Source organism: Trachymyrmex cornetzi, unplaced genomic scaffold, assembly GCF_001594075.2.
Source record: "Trachymyrmex cornetzi isolate Tcor2-1 unplaced genomic scaffold, Tcor1.1 scaffold2809, whole genome shotgun sequence".
Taxonomy (NCBI): Eukaryota; Metazoa; Arthropoda; class Insecta; order Hymenoptera; family Formicidae; genus Trachymyrmex; species Trachymyrmex cornetzi.
Window position 1 is genome coordinate 19178 of NW_017297493.1, and position 16691 is coordinate 35868.

The 16691-nt window shown below is 32.3% G+C and overlaps 1 protein-coding gene across 1 annotated transcript; it reads left to right on the plus strand.

Moving 5' to 3' along the window:
* Window positions 1-8612: 8612 nt before the first annotated feature.
* yellow-b (L-dopachrome tautomerase yellow-b) lies at window positions 8613-16655 on the plus strand. Its single transcript, XM_018509120.1, has 5 exons — window positions 8613-9073; window positions 14142-14428; window positions 15039-15451; window positions 15765-15942; window positions 16411-16655. Exons 2-5 carry the CDS (start codon window positions 14146-14148, stop codon window positions 16653-16655), a joined length of 1119 nt encoding a protein of 372 aa, XP_018364622.1. The 5' UTR covers window positions 8613-9073; window positions 14142-14145.
* Window positions 16656-16691: the final 36 nt, after the last annotated feature.

Genomic DNA, 16691 nt, shown 5'->3' on the forward strand with positions numbered 1-16691 from the left:
TGATATATTAATTATACTATATAATTATGTAATTATATAATGCATAATTATAATTGATATATGTGGTTATATAAAAGTTACATCATTATGTAAACATACACCTAATTATCGAATATAAAAAAGAGAAATTTATATAAAATTATGAATTTTTATATTTCCGTAATTGTTTTATAAAGATAATTAGATGTGGGATAAAGTCTGTAATCGCACAAGCTAAACCCGTAGGTCGTCTTCGTTTCTTTCTTTGTTTTTTCTTTTTTATCTCCGTAAAGAAAAGCGCGTTCACGTAAAGCCTCGCACTCCGGCGATTCGGCAGGACAATCTGACAGCAGAATTTGGAGATGTAGAAGTTCTGTTATTTATTGAGTGTCATATTATCGACATGTTCCGAATAAAATAAAGAAAACGTGTGGAAAGCTCGAAAGTTTGGGCATAGTCTGCTGTTCTGGGATATGTCGATCTCGCAGTCAGATTCCTTGACTCTATTGACTTTGCTTTCATGACAAAATCGACGGAATCTCATGCACGTCACATTTTTATAATTTTATATCTTGATATATTAATCGTATACGCTTTTGTATCTTTTTGTCCGATTTGGAGATTGAAAAATAATGTGATTTTTATGTGACATTATTGCCGGATCCGTATCCCAGAATTGCGGGCGATAGCCACATATTGTTTCAACCAATCACAGCAATCTCATCGCTGTTGGACCTAATCGGTCCCTTGCCTCAAGGCAGGCGATTGTTTGGACCTACCGTCCTAGAGTCGAGGCAACCTAGTCGCAGCCTCCCGATTTTCTCCGATCGGCACCGTACATCGACGAGAAGAAAAGCGAACGAGTTCTCTTCTGATTTTCAATTTTCAGTTTTGGAATTCAAGCAAGAGGTTGGAAGAAGAGTGCAAAAGCAAAAATTTTTAATAAAACTCCAAATAAATTTTGATTTTTTTACTAATTTTTATTTTATTTTGGAATGTTTTGATTCAATATAACTCGAAGTCATTCTATATATTTTTAAACTTTATTTAATTTTAGTATTTATTTTATTATTTAATGTAATAATATTGTTTATCAATGTATCTTTCTCCATATATAATTTCATATTTGCGCAACAAAATGTTTCAAATGTATTGTTTACTAAGTTTTTGCTTGCACATTCTCTTCCAGACAGCAGCTCGATTCGGCTTTTCGAATTGCTTAAGATGCATCAGAATTGAAGAGGGAAAAATAAAATTGGAGGATGTGACGGTTCTCGGCTCGGCGGACGCGTGGCTGGACCGAGAAACAATATTATTCGTAATAATCGGTTAATGAACCACTGGTAAATCGTATTAACCGATCGATCGTTCGGAACGTCGAAACGAGAGAAAATTGTGTTCAGATGTGTAGAGCGATGCAATTAGCACGTATCTCTTATCGACGAATTTTAATCCTTTCAAGATGCTTTCTGATCGCTTGGCTTCTGTAGAAAGACACGCATCCTTAATTAACACTATTGTTACGATTGGTAATTATTTAGGTATTATCTAAGCATTTTTAACTCCAGCGGAGTCCGGGCCTTTTTTCGGATCTAAATCTCTATATAAAATTAGTTCATATAAATTCTAAATATAATAGATAATATATTTTATTATATATATATTATATGTAACGAAGAAATTGGCTTTATAAAAAACATTCTTTTATTTTGTTTTCTATTTTTCTAATTTTTCTTTTTATATTTAGTTTTATTTTATTTTACTTTCTAAATAAAAGAGATTTTTTTCAAAATAAATCGAAAATTTAATAAAATTTATTTTAAAGAGAAGATATTAAACATCCTATTCGAGATGGTTAAAAAGATTATTCTGGATCAGTGATGTGGCAATTATTAATTATAGCATTTCTGTTTTATTATTATTATTATTTCATTACTCGAAAGATTATCAGTTTCTAAATAATTTCTAAAATTTTTTATTTTTATTATTTTATTTACCGCGCATTATCTCCAAAGTGTCGAAAGGATTAACAATATATAATTGCAACCCGGCTGCTCCGTCGAATAATTGCGAGTGTTTTCAAAATTGCCTGCACTCGGAATCTTTTCCTTTTCTTTTTTTTTCTTTTTAGTTGACGGCAAAATTTGCGAGAGCGAATTTTTGCCGAACAAAAATTTGGCGGCTCTCGTCTTCGACAGTTCGATCGTATCGTAGAATGCTTAGCTGGTTCTCTATCTCTCTCTCTATATATATATATATATTATATGTGTATACCGATATCGTCCTGTGTCCCTTGCGCTCGCGTGCAAGAACCTTATCTCCCTCGTTCCCTTTTAATATCCTTATGTTCCCCTTTACGCTAATAATGTCTTTACACTTGGTGACAGCGGATGCACGATATTCGCTCTCGTGGGGATCGCTTTTGCTCGACGAACCGGTAACACGGTCGCTCTTTGTCATCCTATTATCCCGCGGCTCGGTCCATTCGGGAATAAAACTCATTCTCTTCGGGATTGTTCCGACATCTCTCTTCCTCGTTGATTTCAGAATATTGTCATGATTGTGATTTCATTTTATAGCAAAATTAAAAAATTAATAAAATCAAAATCGGTCATCAGTATGTTATATAATCTCATCCGGATATATAATATCAAATTTTTTTATTTGGATAAATATCTATTTTTGTTACGATACTTTGTAATCACATTACGTTGTCTGCACCGAAAATAATTATTTTTTTGGCTAAATTTATTTAATTCATTTTTATTTCTTTTAATGGAAAATGTATGTATTAAAGTAAAACATATATTTGACTTAAATTGTACTTAAATTGTATATTTTCCCCAATGAAAGAAATAAATAAAGACAACTAAATTAATTTAGTCAAATGAATAATTTTTTCGTTAGTTTGTAAAATAATTAATGGAAAATTTAGATAAAATTGATATTCCACATTTTAACGTGGCTTTTTGTTATATTTTTGAATTAATATTTCTCTTTTCATAATTTGAGTAACACAATAATTTTTTGGGAAGTATAATTCTAGAAAATTCGTTCTTAATCTTTCGGTTATTTTTCGTGTCAATAAGAGATTCACGCGAATCATGTACGTAATTTTCCGTTGCAAATAGCTTAACGATGCATCGTCGAGATATTTTATCGTCTATTCGCTTAGACATTTAACGACGCCTAATGTTCTAAAACAGCTTAGGCCAGCTTCGCTTAATAACGACGTATTAGAGAGCCGATTTACAGGCAATTTCAACGGCCACTTTAACTTGGACGTGGTGAAAAAAAAAACAAACGTTTCCCGAGAAAGCAAGGCCGACTTTTCGCGGACGCTGCGATCGTTAGCGAGAGAAGGGCGATTTTGCGGATCAAGGAAAGACGAAAGTCTCATCCCTGTTCGTCGCTTTATTTCCGAAGCGTGGACCGACCGCGGGCGTTCTAGACGTAGCTTTCTATCCTTCTACAACCTTGTTGTTTTCAGCCGACTGCGTTACGAGCAGAACGGACAATAATAATCGAGGAAAGAAAGAGGGATAAGAGAAAAAAAAAAGTAGCGAAGTGACACGAGTGTGTGTATCCATTCAGACTGATTAATAAAATCATTCGAACAAGAATACCGAGCGATCTTGCGATCGAAGTCGCAGCATGTCACGATCGGCGAAAATCAACGATCGATAGAAATAGACAGGAAGAGAGGGAAAAAAATTGATCGAAGTGAAAATATTAGGAGGAATCAGGCTGTGACTTCGAGCGTGACAGCGCTCGTCTATTTTATTTCAGCTACATGATCCTTGACCATAAGAGAATGTTTCACTATGTTAGCATAACAAGCGATATCTAATCGAATTAAATCTCGTATTATATGAATTCAATTGAACAAATAAAATTATATTTACAATAAAAAATTTAATTCGATAAAAGGATTGATATTTATTGGATTTAGCTTGTGATTGAAGAACAACTGAATCAAATTCGTTATTAATTAAATTCAATTTGCAAGTAAGATAACCGAATTAAGTCGCATAAGACTTGTAATTATGAGAATTGAATTGGATTGAACAACAGTAACGGATTTATCGTCTCGAACTATAATTAAATCAAACCTGCGTAGTTCGCGCGGAACTCTTACGGGGCCCAGGGAAAAAGATCGCTCTGATAACTTGATATAACTTGAGAAGATAATCTCTCCTGCGAAAGTGGTTCACTGGTAACTTTCTATGAGACAGTGGTTTCTCATCGCTTTCGCATTCATTTCCCTTCTTTCTCGTTGGAAAATTAATTTCTACGATTGCGAAAATTTATGGGATGATTTTCATTTCCACTGTTTGACTAGCAGAAATCTTATTGGCAATGTACATCATGTTACTCCGCGTAAAAAAAACTTACAAGTTACATTATAATCACAAAGAAATCCGCGCAGAAAAGTGAATGTAAACAAGAACGTATCTAACGGATGATTGCAGATACGAATTAATACAACGCTTAAATAATTTTGTAATTTTTTTTCCCGTTAGAATCGATAATTGAAGCCGTCTCACTTTCAAACCGTCTGAAGATCGCGTCTTACATAACGTGCATTGTTGGTGAAGCATTAATACGAGACGGTTTGCGAATAAACTATTGATGATGCGACGATGTTTAGCTGCAGGCAAGATTATACAACAACGTTCAGCCATAGGCGAGAGCGAGTAACGGACACTCCTGCGAATGCCGATGGCATAGTTCGAAAGTCAAATGCCATGCTGCCTTTTGCGAATCAATAAGGTGCTTTGCCAGGTAAACCTGTGTATCGATCTGCCAGTGTAGGTGCATCTAGGCCGACGAATTTTCCTTTGTTCCACAAAACAAAGTGCTCGATCGCATGTCGTTGGGTATACGGTGTAATTGGTGACCCCCCTCTCCTGCGGTTAAAAGAACATCCGGTTTCAGAACGCCCTATGTATTGTCGTAATATCGCTGAGGTCGACGTTCGCGATAGCACGACCGCATGATGTATTACGACCAGTGAATGAAGTGTAAGTACGAGCAAAGTTATACATATTTTTCATTCATTCGCCATCATTTACTCGTATCGTAAATCGATAAACGATAAACGTGTTGGTGTAAATAAATAAAATAAAAAATAGTCAACCTTATAACTTTATCATTGCGATATGTTTCATGAGAGTTCATGCTCTTTCCAGGTTTCCTAAGATTTCTTTAAATTCTTTGGAGTGGAATCTACTTTAAGGAGTGAAAATTGATCCACTCTTGAAAAGAGCCGCTCAATTTTCAATATTTAAGAATGAGATTTCACTTTTCACAGCAACATTTCACTCCAAAAATTTTAGAAAGGATCGATGAATATTACATAGATTATATCAGAATTTCTCTTTTTTAAAATCGAACTGGTTTGACGATTTTCGCTTTCGATATAAAATTATTATCGTTACTTTAGTTGTAATTGAATATTACACTCAGATAAAAAAAAACATAGTTACAGCAACTGTAAAAATGATAATATATATATAATTAATGTACACAATCAAATAAACTATTTTGTAGTTATTATAAAATAATTTATTTAATCATATATATTATATATATATATATATATATATATATATATAGACATTAATTATATATGTATATAAAACTTATATATAGTTGTCATCTTTATATTTTTCTCTGATTGTGAATGTAACTACTCCGCGCGCGATGTAGACGATTTGTAATTTTATAGAATTATTTTCACAATTTATTTTCTTATATTATAGATTTTTGTTAACAATTTCTTTTTTTTTAATTATATGATTAATTATTTCTTTTTTGACACAATTTTTATTTTGCTTTGTTTTATAATGCTTGTGAGTTATGTTTATCTTCACAATGATATCTTGACAAAGACACGTAATTATAGCAATTTGAACAACACGCCGATATTGAGAACATTAATTGTATGACAAATAATTACAATAGAAAATATATTAGATAATTCGCTTCTATAAATTTCAACAATAAATAAGGAGCTTCTACCAGATCATTTTAATAAACGAGCTTTGAAAGATGTAAACAGTATACTTTATTATTCTTATATTAAAATTTCACAGAACGTTTCGATTATACTAAGTCCTCATCAGTCGTGTTTATAAATGAAAAACCTCGAAAAACATAATTTATATAGATATTAAACTTAGAAATTAATTTCGGTAGCGGTATAAAAATTAAACGAATCATCTCATCCACAATCACATTATATGTTACAGATTCAACCATGTTATAGTAAGTCAAATTATAAAAAACATGTATGAAAAGTAGATGCAAACCAATTCTTCAGTTAACAGCGAGAAAGGGTAGTCAATGTGGTAAAAAAAGAATAATTGGGCGCCATATAAATATGCGGACACACTTTCCGAGTGTTGCTGATAAGTACGCTCAACTTTTGAAAACTCTCACGTTAATCAAAGGCTGAAATCAACTGAATTATATTCTACGACGTATCTTAAATGATACAAAAACGAGGAACAATTAGAAAATGTTTTGATTAAAAATAAAACTTCAAAAATTAAAGAAATTAAGATTTTTAATCTCAATTACTCTTAATACTTATCAGTAATATAATAAAAAAAAAAACGAAACGAAAAAAAGAGTAGGCATGGTTTTCGAATGAGGATGAATTCAGGTGAATAGGTAAACCAATCGATCACTGGTGAACGGCAAGACGAGGTAATAGACAGTGCCGAACGTTGTTTTAATCCGCAATCATTGTTTGCGCCCCGCAAGTTTTGCAAGAAGAATAAAATTAAAATCAAAATAAAATAAAAATTTTCTAATACAAAGGTCATCCGATCGATATCACTGATTATTAAAAAATTTTCTAGATTAATGTAATGAATATAATATAACGAGATAATCAACAAGCAAGTAATTTTAATTTTAAATAAATTTTTGTTTGTGAATTAGGGATATATTTGGACTAGAAATTTATTTAGAACTCACGGATAAACTTATCTAAGAGCTAAACTATTCAGAAACAAGTTAATTGGGTCATACACAGTGCTGACATTCGCGAGATATAATCATCAAGAACAAGAATCAACCAAGGACAAGCAATAAACTCGCTATTGAAACTGATTTGTGATGCTATTGGTTAGAACACTTTTGTCTTGAATTCCAAATTGGTCTTATTTTCTGTCACAATGCGGGTTTAAAGGTTTCATATATGAGAGAAGACGGTTGTACGGCACTGACAATCACGAAAGTGAAAGCCAGGTGTAATACACTGCCAATCGACCTCGAAAACGCGTAACACTCCCGCGAGAGTAGCAAGAGCTGGAGAGATATTGCGCGATGTTGAAAAGGCTAGAAAAATGCTCAGGCAAGCCACAAGACAGATCCTCGTTCCCCGTCCGTTCTCGTGCGCTTTACATCGAGATGCAAATAACGCGCTAATCTCACGACGACGAAGTTTTCTTCATTGTGCTCTTGGATAATCGTCCGTGGACTCGCTCACCCGGATGAGAAGATGACGGGCATTGTGATTCGCAACAGGAGAATTTCCTGAATCGCGTTCGCGCGTTCTCCAGTCTATCTTGCGTCTTATTTTTGTTTATTATCTACCCTTTTATTCACTCAGCATTTACAGACAATTTTGTCTTTTATTGAATAGCAAATAAATCATAGCGATAGTAGCTGAAGGAAGAGAAAGTATAATAGCGACTGGTTTCGGTTGAGATTAGTTTATTATAATTATACAATAATTAGTTTGCAATAATGTAATTATAGATAATAACAGTTGCATATAATCTACGATGAATTATTATGCCCACGTTATTTTTTAAGTTTTTGTCAAAATAATTATTCGTCGTTGAAAAATTAGATGGTAGTATATACGTTATGTACTGTATGTACGTCATTCCTAAATGATAAATCCACATCATGATTCATCTACTTCGACGTAGTTGTCATAAATAGGGTACCATTAATATGTTTCATATGATTTATATAGAGGTGTATTTATTATTTTACTAACTTAAGGTCAATCTTAAAATTGCTAATTTTTTATCACAAAAAAATGATAAATGATAATTGCGTGTAATTTATGAAGAATACTTCGTCCCTAGTATTTTTTGTTATTTATTTGGAATGCGTAATATATTTTATTGTATGTATATCTTTTATATCATTAATCATATATATAGATAATTTTAACAAATGGAATACCATTAATATAACTAATGCTGTTTACAGAAGCATCTATCATTTTCCTATAACGTAAGCACATTCGAAAAATTTCTAAAGGCGTCTGCGGACGATATGGCCAATGTATACGCCAATTTGGCACACATTCGCTAAATATTGATCTATTCAATATGGATAATTCGCTAAATATTGATCTATTCAATATGGATGTGTATGATATTTGTGCTCAGGCTGACATACATTGGTCATATCGTTTAAAGACGTCTTAATTTTACGAAAAAAATATTTAATCTTTGGAAAAAAAAAGAAACCATTCACGCTTTGTTACATTTTGATGAATTTTTCTTTTCAAAAAACCGAGGAGGTAATATTATCTAGGGTGTCTTAGGTAAGATAGTTCCATATTACATATCTCTGTCTCATTATTCTTCTACAGACTTTTTTGCGATCGTTCTCGCTTGCCGTCCTCGCGCGTTAACTGGATCAATGAAATTTCCAGAGGTGTCGATCCTAAGATACTTCAAAGAGTCCTTCGCGTCAACTGACAATCACGTCATCTGCAGATTGTATTATCGATCAGATTTCTTCACGATCACTCCTTGTCCTCGCTCATTAACTCGATTGATAGACTGCTTCCCTCTTCTTTTTCCGCACGTTCTTTGTCGTAGCGGAACGACGCGACGTGGCCGACAGGTTTGCCGACCGGATCTCCAACGGTACCGTACGGCTCATACCTCGGGAAAACTGAGCGCGGCACCGGCTAGATTCGTACCGCCACGCCGTCGAATTCACAGTTTGTCGCGTTTAACCGGTGCGCGTGGTTCGGCCTGTCGCGCCTCTCCGGTTCTCTCTCGCGGAGAAGCGATCGAAGTGTAGTGCTCACCTAGGATCGAACGGATTGAGTGTAAATAAACTGATCTTTATATTAATCATTTCTCCCTTTTACGCTTTTTTCGGTGCTATGTGAAAATTTCTTCCAAAGTATTACATAATATAAAATTACGAGAAATTTTTTAAAATGTCTGAAATATAAAGTGGCTCAAGCACGTGTAAAACTACACGCAAAAGATTTGCTAAAGATATCCGAAGTGTATAAAAATGAGTTTAAAAAAGGGTGTCTAAGAAGTTCAAGAGTATGACATGATCAAAAATATATTATCTAAAGAACAAATTAAAAATATATAATTTTATGTAACACTGTTGCATAAAAATATATGGTTCTTTATAATTTTATGTAACACTGTTATATAAAACCAAATAATTATGTACATCAAAACTTATATACATTGAGAGCTATAAATAGGCGCAATTATTAAATGTGTATATAAATAAGAAAAGTATATTCTAAAAAAGATCTTAATATCGCAAGAAATTTTGCGTAAATCCATATCGCGTACGTTCGATATTGATTTATGCAAAATTTCTTGCAATATTAATGTTAGATCTTTTTTAGAATGTACTTCGGTTACTTATACGCACTTAATAACTGCGCCTATTTCTAGCTCTCAATCACCCGTCAATTTATTGTTTACTATTATTAAATATCTCGAAAGCTCAATTCAGTGTTAATTCTATATTATTTATATACATTGAATTAATCTACAATTTAATAATAATAATTGTTTAATTTTTAATTTTATTTATAGATTTTGTCGCGTAATGAAAAATTTTGAGAATATCTTTACTTTTCACATTGTAACTCTGCTATTTATTATTTTTTCAAATGTTTTAATCATTTATTTAAAAATGATTAAACTCCCCCTAATTATTTGATTGACTTTCGACTTTCGAATTTCGTAAAATTCGCCGTTCTGTTCGTTGATTTCAAACTGTCGTGCTGATCGGCTCTGTTTACGTCGAGGAATGAAACAAGTTTGATTAGCATGGTATATTTAATTAGTAATAGAATGGCTGCGGGGGCAGAATACAGTTCTGCATGATGGTCAAAAATCGCGCGAAAGTACTTGCCGAGTAAAAGTAAAATGTAAGACCGAGCAATTCTTCCGTGGCAACTCGTGTGACTTGACAGAAAATTGTTTCGTTTCGTCGCGAATACTTTGCCCTACAAGGCTATGCCATTAGTTCGTCGTCGTACTTTCTATTCGAGGCAGAAATCTCGCGTGTAATTTGAAGCGAAATTCAAGCGCAAAACCGCATTTCGATACGTGCGTTTTTTTCTACTGCGGTAGTTTGCGATAATCGAGAAAACCGCGATTGTGTTAAAAAATCCTTGCGTATCGCGAATGATTACGGTAATAGTAATTGAATTAGTATCAATTGATAGAGAGAGAGAGAGAGAGTAATGTTGAAGGTGTTTAATTTATTATTAGCAGTGCAGTAATAAACGATAAATATTGAATAATTTTGCGTAAGTTATTGAATATATATTTATTTTATAATAATTTATAATAATTAAATATTTATTAAAATTTATATAATAATGTTTAAATATAAACAGGTCTATATACAACGATAGCAATATTATATAAAAGAAACAAGGTTTAATGACGCGAGAATTTGTTATACATATATTATCGATCAGATATATTTAGTATTAGGAAATATATCCGATTGAATAAATAGTTGAATGAATTTAGATGGAACGTGGAGATATAATACCTGTGTAAATTATATAGCGTTATTGCGTACAACGTTGCGTATGTAGGTAACTCTCTGGGTATGAAATAACATACGTATATATCGGGCATGAGAGCGCGGTTGCTGTATCATTCAGCGAGTCGAATGTAAAGCGGTCGAAAAATCGATTGCTTTCTATTTTTCCGTTAACCGTGTTACACTCGCTTGTTAAACATAGAAAATCTGTCGCGGTGAATTCAGCTGTGTTCCACTAAAATAAAATTGTTCTCCTCTGGGAGAGAAAGGATGGATTTTCATGGGACACGGATAACATTGTCATGATTAAAATTTACCATTTTGTCGCGCAAGTATATTTTTTACGAACACTTATTTCACGAATACTTCTTTTGTATGTAAATTTATCATTAGATTAAACAATTTAAGAGCAGATAAATAGTTTTTACGAACACACTTATTTCATAAATATTTCTTTTATATGTAAATTTATTATTTGATAAACGTTCAAAAGCAAATAAATAGTTCAAATTTGCATTATTTCGATTTGTAATTATCTATTAATGATGTTTAATTACGTAATAAACATTTAGGATAACATTTAGGATATCAACCATGTAAATTTTGATTTTAATAATTAAACTAATTCTTGTTTTTATTGTTAATCACAATTCTTAATTTTAATTTTAGTTATAAATATCAATCTTTATGTTTGATCTTGGTCTTTAATTTTAGCTTCTAGTAATCACGTAAACTCTTCAATGATGTTGAATCATAAATTATAATAATACACTTGAACAAATCACAGTATGTAACGTTACTTTAAATTACAAATGACGTCCTATGAGAAATCCGCTACTGGATCAGCAATGACCTTCAACAATTCTTCAGCAATCACTCGATGATGGCAAATATAAATATACGATAGTAGCGAATTCTTAATTCTTCGAGTGTAATAGCATGTTAATATTGTACTCTTAGATTAATTATTCTTGCATTTTTTTCTTTTTCGTATAATAAGATCACAAAAGAGATATTGCTAACGAGTTTTCAAAGGATTTTACGCAGCAATTATAATATATTATATATATACATATATTCCCAAGATTATATGTACAATGTTCTGTCTAATTAATATATATTTTTAAAAAATAAGGTTAAGTTTTCCTTTAATTAAATGATCGAGGCACAAACAGTTTTTTAATTAAAAATTTAAATCTATATCGTAAATGAAATTTTTAGAATAATCAGGCAAGATAGACTGATTAATTATTTAGTATTAGATTCATTTAATATTATTTAATATTTATAATATTAATTATCGCAATTAATTATTTAATAATATGTAAGTAATTGAAAAACAATCATTAATGTTTTGTGGAAAATTTGATTCTGAATTTACTTCGGTTTACTTTACTTTCAATTTCTCTTATAATTGTAATCTGAAGTTTATTGATATCTCATAATATTGAAAAATCTAATGAAAGAATTTGAGAAAAAACAATCATTAAAGATTTATCTAAAAAATTTTAACGATGCTTCAATGCATAATATGCTTCTTCGTATACATTTATCATTTACTTTAAAACTGAAGTATCTCCCAGTTCTAAGCACTGACTCGAGTACCGTTATTGTTTTATATGACCCGTTACGTCATTGAAATCATAAAAGAGTCGAGATATTTGTAAAACGCACACGGATTACCGATTTTTCTTGTTAGAATAAAGATATTTCTACATAAAAATCAAATATTTTTGTAAATTCACTAGTGGCTCGCCAATTACAAACATAAATTATAAAGAGCATTCAGCCACGCGCAAGATGTTTTTTGCGAATGTTATATATTTAAAATTCTTACGTTACAGAAATAAATTATAGACGTTTCGGCCTATATCAGGCTATGTTCAATATACAATATAAATAATATAAAAATAATTCGCAGTCATAAGATTAAAAGAATTGAAATAAATAAATGATAAATGATTCTTAGTTATAAGATTAAAAGAATAAATTAACAAAATATATTTTTGTTCGAATTACAATCTACGCTTGTGTATATTGTCGAAAAATCTTTGCTTCTATTCGTCCTAATGAGACTTTTATATTGACAATTATTGCTTCTATTTATCTTAATAAGAGACTTTTATATTGAAAAGTTGTGGCGTTTCTCACAATGTTCGTTGTAATTCGAACAAAAATATATTTTGTTAATTTATTCTTTTAATCTTATGACTAAGAATCATTGATCGTTTATTTATTTCAATTCTTTTAATCTTATGACTGCAAACTATTTTTATATTATTTATATTGTATACTGAAGATAGCCTGATATAGACCGAAACGTCTATAAATTGTTTCTGTAACGTAAGAGTTTTAAATATATAACATTCGCAAAAAAACACCTTTCGCGTGGCTGAATGCTCTTTATAATTTATGTTTGAAATCAAATATTGTTACGCAAAAACTTATATAAATAATAGAACACAAAATATAAATTTAAATTTTAAAATTATAATTATATAAATTTGAAAATTAAATTTTAAATAAATAAATTGAACACATAATTAACTTGTGATTAATAAATTAAATAAACAAAAATAATTTATTGTGACATAAAAAATATAATAAATATAAAATGACAAAATACATACACATATATATATATATATATTTTTTTTTTTAACGCGATATTTTATCTTTAGTACATCTGATAGGCGAAAATGTCTTAACGTTTATATTGCATATTATTAAAATACGAGTACATTAAAATTATTTAAATTTTTTAGCTTATTCAAACTTATTCATATTTTAAGCATTTGTTTTGAGTAAGAAACGATTAAGAAGAGAATTTACATTGGCGTTCGCCATTATTGAGTATACATCATTTATCATTTATTGTCGCGTTGCAGTATCTTTCACGCGAGGGCGTTGGTAGAAAGACCTCATTTCCGTGACTTAACAATTAGTCACGCGTGTGTATTAATTAACGAGTCTTAGTAGCTATGTACCGCGAAGGCCGGCGGCTTTCAAGGAGAAACCAGAATGCAATCGCAATTTATCTCCTTCATATATTTGATCCTTATTTTTAAATCAATTTTATCTACATCTTTACAACAAAAATAATAACTAAATATAAATATTAATAATAACGCATCAATGTAAAAATTCTTAAAACTCACGAGCCTAATATCCCAAATTAATATTAAATTCATTAAATACCATTCATATCTCATAAACTTAACTTAAAAATATTATTTTACACTTAATCTTAAAATGTCAGGTTTAATTTCAATTAAAGAAACCTTAAATATACAAACTCTGAAAATATTAATTTCTTAAGAAAAAATAGCGAGGTAAATCGCTTATAATATTCTTATCAGAGTAATGACAATGCGGTGCCGGGTGTCGTCGATCGTCGTCACAATCGCGCTTCTGGTCGTCTTGCTGGACAATGCGATCGCCATTAACGATAAGCTGCGGGTAGCCTACCAATGGAAGCAAATCGATTATGAATGGCCGAGCAATGATATTAAGAGGCTCTTCCCAGATTACAAGCAGGAGGACAATCTGCCCTTAGGTTTGGAAGTGGCAGGCGATCGATTGTTCATCACGGTGCCTAGATGGAGACAAGGGGTTGCCGCAAGTCTCAATTATATTAAACTTAACGGTAATTATCTCGTTCTCAAAATCACAATTACTTACTTGGAAAAAGCTCGAGAAGTAGCATAATAATTTCTCGTCTGACAAGACATTTACAATTTTATAATGTATACAAATATTCGAGAGATATTCATCAGCAATTTCAATTATATATTTCAATTATATTTACATCAATAATATTCTTTCCATATAAACAGATTTAAACACTCCTTATTACTTCTTTTCAATTTTCTGATGTTTGTTAACTCTACATTTCAAATTTATTATACGATTATATTATTTGGATCAATATGATTAAAAAATCTCTAAAGAATAAAGAATAAAACATTGTCATAGAAAAAGAAATCTGTCATGAAATACCAGAGAAAAGAGTTTTTCCTTGGTAGAAAATAAAATATTAGTAAGAAAATAAATTATATTTTCGATCAAATAGATCAGGACAGACCAGCAAGGTTAAATTATTTTCTCGTACTACAACTGCTGATTAATTACCGAAAATAATCTTGCGAGAATTTCAAGGACTGTTTCAATCGAGTAGAAAAACAAACAGAACTTTATCAATGAGTCTCTCTTTTCCTCTGGGGTTGGCATCGTCGGTATCAGAGCTTGGCTTTCAGGCACGAACAATTCACCACCTCTAATTCCGTATCCCTCCTGGGAGGCCCATCAATATGGCGCCGCCGGCGTACCAGAGATCGTTTCGACATTTCGCGTGCGCGCCGATCGTTGCAATCGGCTCTGGGTCCTGGACACAGGATTGACGGACATCCTGGGTAGCCCTGAGCAGCAGGCACCGCCGGCGTTGATCGTTTACGACCTGATGACTGATCGCGTGCTGCGCAAATATGTGATACCGTCCAACCAAAGGACCACCGATTCCCTGTTCGCCAATATCGCTGTTGAGGATTACTCATGTGAGGACTCGTACGGTTATCTGGGCGACCTCGGCGGCCCGGGTCTCGTTGTCTACTCCTGGAGCCTCCGCAAGTCTTGGCTTTTCAAGCACCACTCTTTCCACCCGGATCCGATGGTAATCCGGCGTAATTTAAAATACACGTGTTCATCTTTTGATTACATTTTCCTTCGATATGTCTCGATTTTGACATGCTATCTGGACGTTATCAAAATTTGAGCCAGAGTTTGAGAGCCAAAGTTACATCATTTTATAGTAACCAGTAATTTTAATAATCTTCAATTATACTAATAGTAATAAATTTATTAGTTTTACATATAATTGATTAATTAAAAAGTACTCTTTGATATACAATAAGGCAAAATTTTTAATATGTAATAAACGCTAGACCGTTTGAGCGAAATTTCACAGCTCGTGCTGTCTTTCTCAGGGCGGAGAATTCAAAGTATCAGGAATATCGTTCCAATGGAATGATGGTCTGTTTGGGATGGCTCTCGCACCGACTGGTGACGGCTACAGCATCATGTACTATCATCCACTCTCCAGCGGCATGGAATTTTCCGTTAGTACAAGATTATTGCGCGATGCTCAACGTGCCAGTGCTGCAGGTACGTTTAAAAAAAATATATCATGTGCTTGTGGAAGAGGCATAATAAACCACTAATTATTCGACTGCCGAACAAATCCTTACTTTATTTCACATTGATCTTTTGCATGGTTCATATAAAGAATTTTGGAAATTGTCCGTCATGTCCTTATATTACATGTAAAAATATTGCAAAAACAAGCAACAATCCGCTGGAATTTAATTAATTCTTATAGGGAACTTTGAAATTAACTTCATTATTTAAATAAGTTACTAAGAAGAGGTTATTAATTATTCATTATTTGAGAATCATTTCAACGTTTTAACAAAGAGCAAGTCAATTTAAAGAACTTAAAAGAATCTGTCGCTTAAAAAAAAGGAACGTATAGTTTAGAATTTCACACGTCTTCCAAAGGACAAATGTTTTTCGACATTTTATGTGAGGCGTTTGTAGAAACATTAAGATGATCATTTCATGCGTTTGTTCTAGAAACGTCTCACGAATTCCAAACGCTGGGCTCGCGCGGACCTAACGGCCAGAGCAGCGTCAGCTTCCTAGATCCGAAGACCGGAGTTCTTTTTTACGCGCTGACGAATCTAAACACTATCGCCTGTTGGAGACCGCAAAATATATTTTCCGTACAGAATCAAGGCTATGTTTATCAGGATAACGTCACCATGGTTTTCCCCAACGATCTGAAGGTAATCACGAAACCGTATCAAGAGACACGGTAGTGTCTCGCGCCAAGTGGGTGCGCAGCGCGAGACACG